The sequence below is a fragment of the Hyposmocoma kahamanoa genome, unplaced genomic scaffold (genome assembly GCF_003589595.1).
Source record: "Hyposmocoma kahamanoa isolate Upper Pololo Valley unplaced genomic scaffold, ASM358959v1 102, whole genome shotgun sequence".
In the NCBI taxonomy this organism is placed as follows: domain Eukaryota; kingdom Metazoa; phylum Arthropoda; class Insecta; order Lepidoptera; family Cosmopterigidae; genus Hyposmocoma; species Hyposmocoma kahamanoa.
The window spans coordinates 13,900,915-13,912,317 of NW_020653337.1; the positions used below are offsets into that span (position 1 = coordinate 13,900,915).

At 36.2% G+C, this 11,403-nt stretch overlaps 2 protein-coding genes across 9 annotated transcripts in view; both read left to right on the plus strand.

Annotated features, from left to right (window-relative positions):
* LOC113237168 (tensin) overlaps positions 1 to 3,766 on the plus strand; it is a 136,230-nt gene extending 132,464 nt beyond the window's left edge. For all 8 annotated transcript variants that reach the window (XM_026473493.1, XM_026473484.1, XM_026473512.1 and 5 more), the window contains 2 exons: positions 296 to 410; positions 2,736 to 3,766. In XM_026473493.1, coding sequence (XP_026329278.1) covers positions 296 to 410; positions 2,736 to 2,774 — 154 coding nt within the window. In that variant the 3' untranslated portion in view covers positions 2,775 to 3,766. The remainder of the gene's footprint in view (positions 1 to 295; positions 411 to 2,735) is intronic.
* Positions 3,767 to 7,079: 3,313 nt separating this feature from the next.
* LOC113233772 lies at positions 7,080 to 10,550 on the plus strand. The gene is made up of 5 exons (XM_026468970.1): positions 7,080 to 7,154; positions 7,532 to 7,738; positions 8,023 to 8,195; positions 9,375 to 9,541; positions 10,231 to 10,550. The coding sequence occupies exons 1-5, from the start codon at positions 7,080 to 7,082 to the stop codon at positions 10,548 to 10,550; spliced, it is 942 nt and encodes a 313-aa protein (XP_026324755.1).
* The last annotated feature ends 853 nt before the right edge of the window (positions 10,551 to 11,403 follow it).

The window sequence follows — 11,403 nt, forward strand, 5'->3', positions numbered from 1 at the left end:
TGAAATTGAGGTAATTTTCAGGCTAGTTTTCTCTACGTAATTTCGATGACAATTTTTATTATTTAAGTATTGAAGTATATTTACCTGAAATATTAAATAAATAATATTTCACTCGAATGTTAAGCAATATCTACTACATTGTAATATTCTGGAATATTTAAATAATAAAAGTTGCCATCGAAATTAGGTAGAGAAAAATAAACTAAAAATTACCCATTTAATAAAATAAATAAGTAAACAAAATTGATAATGCATTTCATAATAGGTAAAAATATTTTTTTTACTAATTGCGCAGGCGCATTTTTGCATTCGTGGCGCGAGCGTCGCAAGGTGCGGATAACCAGTGTCACGTATTCGCCGAGCTGGAGCCCGAGCAGCCCGCCACTGCCATCGTCAATTTTGTCAACAAGGTAAGGTAGTGCGTAGACGCCAGTGGCCGACAATCTTTCGACGTCATTCTTCAAATGAATTTTAATAAGATTTAGAATAAAAATTTTCAATAACAGTAACACGTTTCTTATTGGTACTTACCAATTGTATGTCAATTACTGGATGATGACTATCCATCTTATTATTGGTGAATGTCGATTACTGGTTAATTAATTAGGAAATTGTCGATTACTGGAGATTTAGAGAAATTCTAGTTTAGGTTTTTTTAGTAGTAATTATAATAGCTTTTTTTGAAACATACTACAGCATAATCTTTCTTGAGGATTATATCTATCAAATAAACTTCTCACTATTGATATATAGGGTTATTTTTGAAATACTAACACACGAGACTATATTACTAACATAACAAACAACAACTTTTGTTCCATGACTTTTAATAATTCATCAAGTTTTACGAGTACTTTCATACAAAAATTAATAGATTTAAATAGATCGCTTTAAACGGTAACAATTAGCGATGGGACGAGTTGTATTTGTTTCAACACGAGTTACTCGAGTTAACTCGACTCGGTGTGTGCTACCGCGAGTCGCGAGTAGAACTCGAACCAACGATTCCCCGAGTTGGACACGATCGGCCGGCCGACCGCGACTCGAGCGTGCTCCGAAGGTCGCCGAACCGACCGAGTGAGAACGAATTGCCGACGCGCAGTATGAATAAAGTATTCGATTCGGCGGGAACCGAACCGAGCTACCTCGAGTTCACAAAATGTAGCTCGAGTTGATTCGTTGTGGGAGTAACTCGAGTTAAATAACTCGACTCGCCCATTGCTCGCGACTTGAGCGTGCACTGAAGGTCACCGGCGCACTGTTTGAATGAAGTATTCGGTTCGGCGGTGGGCGGGGCGGATCAACCGAGTTAGCTCGAGTTCATGAAAAAGTTACTCGAGTTGACTCGTTTTGGAGTAACTCGAGCTAACTGAGTTAAATAACTCGACTCGCCCATCGCTAGTAATAATTCTATGTAGGACGGGGGTGGGAGTCGTCGCGGAGGACGCTTGCACGTTTAAACTTATTCTACCAAATACAGATCTAAAAAGTCTCAAATACAACAAAAACTTAAAAGTTTATTTTTGGTAAATTTATTATGTTTTGTAACAAAAGTTGTTGTTTATATTAGTCATATAGTCCTGCGAGGTTGTTAGTATTTTAATAATAGCCCTGCATGTTCAAAAACAAAAAGTTTATTTCAAGTTTAAAGACACACTTCCTTTAAAATGTCGATCATTAGTGCCATCACCCTATGAACGTTAGATTATTTGCCATAACCATTAGTCGGAAAAAAGTGTTCCATATATATGGATACATGTTTAAATATAGCTACAAGGAGCGACATACTTGTTAAAACCACCAAATATTAATTGATTAATTTTTCGAATACCGAATTTCCGGAGATGTTCGGAGGTTGTACTGCATCTTAAGACAAAACTACTGACCTAGAAAGTCGAAGTTGGATTTTAAAGTAATTCTAATGGTGTCATGTAAAAAATGCGGATAACTGACCTTTTACCAAAGCAGAGAATAAAATGTAACGAGAATGGTCACTATCCGCCCTATTCACGGTCACTATCCCTAGCTTTAGATACCGCACCGCGTTCCGTACGTATAATAGCATTGATGGAACGGCAACAAGGCTGTCAATTATGTACTGCATTTTTTATATAGCATCATTGAAATTTACAAAGAAATATAACACAGGATTTCTACTGCTTTGTGGCATTTACTCGACAAGAAGAAGAACAACTCTATGTCGCTCCTTGTAGCTATGTCTACATATGATGAACACATTTTTCCGACTATTGGCCATAACAGTATTCTTGACAGGCGTCACTAATACTATAGTATAATAAGACAAGTGCCTCTACCACGAGTTTACTGCGCCGCTAGCAAACGCGTAAATTACTTCACAATTTTGTACGGCAAATTATACAGCGTCCTTAGCGGTTACAAGAAGCAACAAATTTTGTACACAAAAATTTTACGCGGTCGCTAGCGATAACTGTCACTGTAATCTCGTGGTAGAGGCACAGTACGGTTGACTGTCAACCGTGACCATGGGACCTGTAAAGGGCCCGAAACGTCGGTTTGTTTGAAAAAACAAATATACGCGGTTTAAATCCGGAAAAATAAAATGAAACTAAATAAAAAATAGTTTCATTTCTCATCTTAAGCTCTTCACATATTTCTAAGGTGCATCAGTTATTTTATGACAATAATTAGTAATTACATTACTGAAGTTGACAAGTGTATTATAATTTAGATCTTATTAAAATTTGATTTTGCAGGCTCTACTGGGAAACACACAGAAGAGAGACATCATTTGAGACACAAAGCAAAGTGATGAAGTGACACTAATGAAAAACTACTTTACAATATCAAATACTCAATTTATGCAAAAGTGTAAAACACGGTAATTTGGTCGCAGACATTCTTATCATTCGCAAAACATTTAATTTCTTTAGTGAAGTTAAATTGTATGGATAAATCATTCATAAAGTTTTAACACATCGGTGTCAATTCGATTCGTAGATTTCTAAATCTATTAAATTTTTCTATTTAGTTATTTTAAAATGACGAAAACTGTAAGAATGATTACTTATATTAATTTGGTTTCAAAATTTTGCGTAGAATCACCAGTAATGGCATTGGTTATTAGGAGTTCTACAAATTCAAAGATATTCTTTCAAATACGCTTCATTTTGACCAAGTACAATTAATAACCATTCGTGTGTTAAAGTTCTCCGTAGGTATAAATATTATTAATACATTAGGATAAGAAAAAACTAACTAGTCTCATGATTAATTTAATCATAGTGTAGTGATATGACGTGTGCCTAATATGATTATTTTTATGGACGGTAAGCAAACCAGGTGCCGTTTTAATGTGCATTTTACTAAAACTAATTGACAGACAGAATTGCAATTTGCTATTTTCAAATGAAAGGAAACGAAAGAGATAGTAATAGTTTTCTGTAAAGTTATTTTATTGCACATAATCGACATAGCATGGCCATGTCATGAAAGAAATGAGAAATAAGTAATTGTAATATCAATTCATAATCCAACATCTCGATCTGCATTCTTTGTCCGCATTCATCCGTATAACCAATACAACGAAATATATGACTAATAATACAATACGAATAAAATTTTGCTTAGATTTGCGGCTACCTATAGTAGAGAAAATATTACAAATCACAATGATACTATTCGATATTCTCGCACTAATTTAAAATTTATTGTAGACGGAGAGCGTACAGGTCTATAAACTAAAAATGCATTAAGTTAAAAGTTCATTTAAAAATGCAGCTGTACTCAATGACTATAAATCCGACTTTACTCATTCGCACCCCCCATAGAAGAATGGCATAAGTAGAGTTACGTCAAAAACGTTTATTGCTCCATTAGATACAGAAAAATATAACTCACATCCTCTCCAATTCTTGTAAATCTATCGACTAATATTGTAGACAGAGTTACAAGAATTGGAGAGGATGTGGGTTATATTTTTCTGTATCTAATGGAGCAATAAACATTTTTGACATAACTCCATTTATACCATTCCTCCACGAGGCGTGCAAATTATATGCATTACCGAAACTATGTGTGCGAAACAAATATCGGTTATTTGTGATCTATTAATTAGGGTTTTCTAAGTGCCCGCGTCTTCGTCTGCGTAGAATAAATACTTCGTGTAGCCTACTACAATCTTGTATCCCCTATTTCACCCCCTTTAAGATTTATTTGTGTAATGAAGCCTATGTCCTTCTCCTAGGACTCATCTATTTCTAGGAGCGGTATAGGCTTGCGTACAGAGTTACTTACGCATTTATAAAATTAGTTTGGTTGTGCCCGTTCTATTGGGCACAACTAAATTGTACACTCTATTTAGCTTCCGTCCTCAATGACAAATTGCAACATAAAAAACATTGCCTTAAAGAACGTTAGAAAGTGTTACTATTGTGAAATGAAATTATGTTATTTGATTATAATATAACGGCAAAAGTTGAATATTATATTTTAATATATTAGTTAATGACACGGTTATAAGCCATAGAAAAAATGCCTTAACAGTGATCTAAAATTAAGTAGGTATTTACATTTAAAAATTAAATAATTATGGTACCCAGTTTAAGATAAAATTAATGTAAAATGTAACAATTTATTGCAATAAATAACTGTTGTCAAATGTATTTATTGGTTATATTATTCATTAAAATATTGACGAATAATACCTAATGTATTTTTAATTGTCGTCCTGTAATATTAGTGTATTACATATTATCTTTAGTAACAAAGAAATTATAATTTTTTTTATAAAAAAATCGACCTCAAAGTTTGTGGAATCTTCTATCTGTTTGTCAAGTTTTATTGAAATCACTTATCGAAAAGTGGGTGAAATCAATCCGGATTCATCTTCTAATTTGACACCCTTAGAGGTGGAATATTTTCTTCAAATTTAAATGGGGCCACTACTGAGGTACCCCCTTTCCGACAAAAAAGTATCATCGAAATAAGTTCACAAATGTCGAAATATTGTCGAATTGAGAACCTCTTTCTCTTTCTTCTTTTCTTTCAAGTTGGTTAAAAATGAAAGGCCTTGAGTATTCAGCTAAACGTTAATTTAATATTATTACACTTTTATCACGTGAATACAATTTTTAATGTGAAATATTATACCAGCCACTAATACTTCACACACAATTTCATTCAAATACTGTTCTATCTCGTGTACATAAAATTACTGAAGTATAAAATATATTTACATTATTACTTGTACTTGCGTGGTGACACATGGTCGCTTAGCCGAGTTTGTGAAGATATACGTCTGTTCTTGATGGTTGATCGTCAGTCATCAGAGCGGCCAAAGCGCAAGTGTCCATAGTCATCAAAGGCATCGTCGGCGCGCGCGTTTCTGTGGTACAGGCCATAGTCTCTACATGAGAGACGGGGCCTAATGTCTTCGCCATCCTCGGCCATGTGATATAAACTGGCGCCATTTCCGCACCGAACTAACACCAGCAGTGCAAGAGTCCACACCAACGCTATCATCGTGAAGCCGCGCATTGTACCGCCCCGGAAGCAACTAGTTACGACAAAAGAAAGTTAATAAATCAATACTGCTTTTTTAACGAGCAATATAATAGAAAAGGGAAATATAAATTAGTAATAAAATAAACATGTTTAATGGTCTGTGTCAACAACAATAAATTATAGATACATTCATACTTTTATACGCGTTATTCGCATCGGGCAGAGACAACAGTCATCCACTTGGAGCCCTCGCTTATATTCTGCCATAGCCCATATGGATCAATTTACATTGCCGTGGAATGGAATGCAAGCGAACCCTTGCAACCACAACAATAACAAACAATAAATTTCATTCGACAATGTAAGACTCAGAATGTAATGCAATGCAATGTAAGATTCAGAATACATTAAAATTAACAAATACACTAAATCTCAAACTTGCTCAAAGACGAATATTTAAAAACAACTTTTTTTAATGAGTACAAGCGACATGACAAATAAACGAATAAATCATAGGCATGGTGGTAAGTGGTATCCATGACAGTTATAGTGTGTCTCAGAGTTTTAAATTGCAAAGATCTGAGGGGTACTGCCACTGCGCCCTACACCCTGAAACGATATGTTGACAAGTCGCATGTGCCTGTAATTTCAACAGCACCCTTACCTTTCAAAACCGAAACACAGTAAAGCTATCATTACTACTTGGCGGCAGAAATAGGTAAGGTAAGGCTTTTCACAAAGAGCTCTACTGCTACTAATGGAACTTAATACAGAAGCTACAAATTAAAAGAAACCTGTGACGCGGGACTGCTGGTTTCTACCAGTTTTTATAAGTTTCTATTTATATAGGTACTTGTCATGATTTACGATTATAGATAGATTTACTTAGGTAAGGACAACAGCACGTCATAATTTCAATCTGGATATAAAATTACCTCTTTTCCACTTACAATAAGACCGTCCACAGTGTGAATTCCTGCGTGTGAATTGACAAGAACGTAGAGTGCATTATAGGTTGGAAATAAGTGAGTATGATTTGAAAAAAAAAAAGCGCATTAGGCTTAAACTCGAAATGAAAGTAATTACTTGCAGGTCAATGAGAATAAAAAAGAATGCCGACGAAATTAGCTTTATTAAATTAAACTCTTTGACTTACCGTATCCCTCAGGAAGTCTGTCGATAGAATGTGCTACTGAGGTTAAACAAGCCTTTATATAGCCAATCGCGCCCTGTGCAAAACAACTCTCCCCCTGCTTTAATATTCCTCTGGCACCTTTGTTCTTGGCATCGTGAAAATGTGAACATAATTGACACATCTCAATTATTCTAAACCTACGCAAATTGGTTCTGCAGTAACTAGAAATTCTAATTTTATTTGCATTATTAGATTGACCTCTTGATTTTGTAGAGTACTCTTTGCATAAATATTTTTCCGTTACCTCATTTGTTTTTATTTTGACTGACTGAATAATTGGATTCCTAAGCCTAATAAATAAACGTACATATTTTCCCGCGTTTTCTATAATTTTAATAAAAAGTAGAGTGTAATCCGAGTACCTATTACTTTGTGTATTTATATTATACCATAAGTTAAAATGGGTGTTGCAACGGAGTTTGAAACCTTTGAACAACAGTGTCTGGAACTCATTCGAGAATTTCAAACAATAAGTGTAAGGAAAAACAACATATTCTCACTTTCTTGTTTCAAAGTGACATACTTACACACAAACCTGCTCAAACAACATTAACTTTGAATTAATTACACACTATCTTATTGTCAAGGCTTCGGTTTGAATTTGTTAACTGAATTTTATTTAATACTTACAAAATATTTTATACGGAGAATTAGTGTGAAAAATTTAATGAACTTACCAATTTTGATTTATATAAAATCGTGGTTACGTAACCTTTGTATTTGTACAGACAACAGCCAGCTTTGCTTTATACATCATATATAAATTTATGTGAGTTATGATAAGAATGGTCCGATATCGAAAGTGTAAAGTTGAGTAAGCTGTTGAGTAAGCTGTACATTATTTTTCGTCAGTCATCCGAGCATCACCTCCGTGAGGCGTTGCGAGCCGAAGCAACACGGGCGGAGGTGGCGGAGGCCGAACGCGACGCAGCGTTGCGACTAAAGGTCGAAGCCTGCGGCAACGCCGCTGCCGCCGCTTCTGGCGCTGCACAAGCTGCAGCAACACTCACCAAAGTGCTGGATGAACTGGCTGCCACGAAGATGCAGTTTGAACTAGCCGTATTCTTTCGCATTTTAGATTCTTCCTCTCTGAATAAGCTACAGATACGAGTACACAATAGAATAAGTTACAGCTATTTAGAAGCATCTTCGCTTATAGCCGTGAAGGAGGTACTTAGACTTTTCATTTACATATGATCTCCAATGTTCAATAATCGCAATATAAATATAAAAAGCATTCAAGGTGACATGTAAATCGAACTTGTTTCGCAGTCTGTTCGTTTTAATAAACATAAAAACGTTAAATAGGTTTACCTATATCAAGCACTTATTTGCAAAAACAGGAGCGTCACAGAATAATTCTGGAAGAAAAATGTTCTGGAATGTCTACAGAAAGGGAAGAATTGCAAAGGGAAGTACACAAGTTAAGACCCCTACAGAGTACGCAAGAGAAAATTCAGCGCCAATACGTAGAGCTACAAGAGAAAACACAAAATGCTGTATGCGAAGCTCGAAGGTTCTTTACGTACATTTGTAAAAAACTTTACAAACATTAAAATTTAGTAAACGCCTAACACAAAACAGTGTCAATAAAGTCTGTAAGGCTAAGGAGCTCACGGAGTGGTTTCCAACCGAGATCGCCGCCACGGCGATTTATTTCAATAATCACGACACGAAATGTGCTACTAAATTTTACATAGGTACATATCTAAATTCTACGGAGACTGCGGTCCCGCGACCAGGGCGGGGCGGGTGAAAATCGCTCCGTGAGTTCTTAGCGTAAGTTGTTAAGGAGTTAGGTAATATGCAGCCTCTGGTTGCAGCATTAGATCAAGGTTACCTTATTATAGTAAGAGCATCGAATTTAAATAGTATACCAAATTTCAAGACGATCGGACAAGAGGAAATAAACGAAATATGCATCTTATGACTGAGATCCCTAAACTAACTGATATAAAAGAGCCTTTGATCTTTGAAAACCTGAACCGATGTTCATTAAACATAGCTACCAACCATTAAAATTAGGCCATAACCATTTAAATTAAAAAAAACCGCTTTAAAATCAGTCCAACCGTAACAAACGCTGTTAACAGCTACGGCACTAAAGAGAGACAGACATTTAAAAAGGTTTCAAACTTATAACTCTCCTCTTTTCAAGAATAGGTCATCATTGACCCAAACGTATATGTCTCGACACAGGTCGGCTACGAACCTGTTTCCTGCAAATTTCCGATCGCGTTCGTACGCATGCCGACGACAGCATCCAGCTTAGAACCAACTGGCGCGTCAACGGCGAATCGGCTTAATGCGACAAGTGTGTCTAACGCATCAAGACGATTCTGTATTAATAAGTTTGGTGACTCCCTAAATGGAAAACATCACGATAAAAATGTACAATCCATTCCTTAAGATACCTCACTAACAGACTACTTGGTTCTGAGCAGATCAGTGTGAAGAAAGGTTTTAAAGGACCTTAACATTTAACCTGTAAGCCGTAAAATTCATTTAGATGTGACTTCCTTATAGCATCGTTAGTGAATAACGTTTTACGTAACGTTTTAAGCCAATTTAATGTTTAATCACAATACATAAATGTAGATAAATGTCAGGTCAGATATCTTAGGGCATCGGCTGTACTAAGTAAACTGGGTAAGTTTAACTTAAACGGGAATTAGGGCCATCTATAAATTCACAGGGAAGCATCTCGTTTAGAAGACGAGCTTCGAAGAGTAGAAAAATGTGCAAGTGCTGGAATGGAAATAAGGAACCGAGCACGATTGGCGGCAGCGGCACTCGTGCGCGAGAGACGCTTGGCGGCCGCTGAACTGCAGCATGCTACACATGAATTACATAATGCTAAAGGTACTTCTCATCACACTTGCTCGTTAATGGTTAATTGCATGGTCCCAAATAATTTTGCCCCATTCCAGCCATGGTCAATAAGCAGTTTTTTTTATTTGTAGCACGACATGCTTTACATAGGTCAGGTTCAAGTTCAAGCAAGGAGGTTACTTAAGTTCAAAATTAAAACATTTGCATAAAATGTTATGTAAACAGAAATTTAATTGCAATTCAGACACATACTACTTAAATACTTATTATTAAGAATTTGTTATAACTAATTTTAATCATTTTCTGTATAAAATTTAGCAAATTTTCTTTAAGATTGATCATGGCTGTATACGTCTTTGCTTTTTACCCGACTTCTTCAGAAGGAGGGTTATGTTTTTCAACATTTTAGTTCGCGTTAAAAAAAACAAAGATTTGCAAAATCTATAATTGTTGTATTCTGAACCATATTTATTCATACAAGAAATAAACATTGTACTCATTTCCTCGTACAAGTGATGAGAAACATTGTATGTGTCACGGACAGTAAAAAAATACAAAAATCAGTTATTAAAGCCCTCAGCCTTCGGTTTCGGGCTTCTAATAGACTCTCGTTAGTAATTTCTTATTTACCATCCTTAATACACAATGTGCTATTGCAACCCACGGATGGTTTATTACCCCATGGTATTTGTACATCTATAGTTAAGTGCTTTTTACAGCGGAAGCAACAAAGCTTGGAGCTTTAGTAGCGGATTTGCAATGCCGTGTGACGAACTCAAGTAGCACATTAAATTTGAAGACAAAAGACCCTAATGAAGAAGCGTTGATAGAATGCCGAGCCGCACTTGAGGCGGAACGAGCTGGTGCAACACGTTTAGAGCGAGCCCTGGCGTCAGCTCTTGCTGACAACGCGGCTCTGGCCGCTCAGCTCCATACCGCTGATAATGATACCACGCTCTTACCAGCTTCACCTCGTCCATCAACTGATCTTTTTACGAACGTATGTCCCATAGATTCCTTTCTTGGTGAATACAATTAAAATCCAATTTGTAGTTAAAGACATGCAGGAATATTTTTAAATTCAATAAGTAATTAATAAAATTTAAAAACACGTTTGGGTAACACCTCTATTTTTTGTTTGTCCATGATTCCCGTTCAGTTAATGATAATAGTGTCAGTAACCACAATGCAAGGGCCGCCGTAGAGGGACTATTAAGCGCAGGGCACACCGCGGACGAAGCTAGCTAATTTAGCTACGGTCACGTAGTTGCATGCACCCAACTATGCCAACTAAGCTTAGTTAGCATGCAAAGCTAAACTAATTTAATTTCAGTACAAAGTACTTAAAAAACCGACCTCAAAAGTTCGTGGAATTACATCTATTTGTCAAGTTTTATTGAAATCGGTTACCGTAAAGTGCACGAAACCGGATTCATCCCCTAGTTTGCCACCCTTAGAGGTGGAATATGTTCTTCAAATTTAAATGAAAACACTACTGAGGCACCCTCTTTCCAACAAAAAAGAATAATCAAAATCGATTCACAAATGCCAAATGCAAATGAGTTATCGCGTAACATACATACAAAAAAAAACAGTCTAATTGACAACCTTCTCCATTTGTTAAGTCGGTTAAAAATATGCAGTAAGTAGTGACTAAGCAGTTGTAGGGCGGCAGAAGGGCGACATATTTTAGTTAGTAGTTTAGCTTCGTTCGCGGTGTGGTCCGCGCATTAACCTATAAACATGCATTCCCGAGCGGGAAGCCTGTGTTTAATAATAATATCTAATAATGACGCACACACTCATAACCCCGCACTAGGGAAACCCTGTATCGCTGATGCCATGGACACACACATAGACAACTACAAATAATAAAAAACAATTACACCCAA

Excerpts from the sequence above, each read along its gene's own strand:
- LOC113233772 (XM_026468970.1), top strand. The coding sequence starts at position 7,080 with ATGGGTGTTGCAACGGAGTTTGAAACCTTTGAACAACAGTGTCTGGAA. Across the intron at positions 7,739-8,022 it reads AGATGCAGTTTGAACTAGCC|GAGCGTCACAGAATAATTCT; the intron begins GTATTCTTTCGC and ends TTGCAAAAACAG. Across the intron at positions 9,542-10,230 it reads TGAATTACATAATGCTAAAG|CGGAAGCAACAAAGCTTGGA; the intron begins GTACTTCTCATC and ends TGCTTTTTACAG.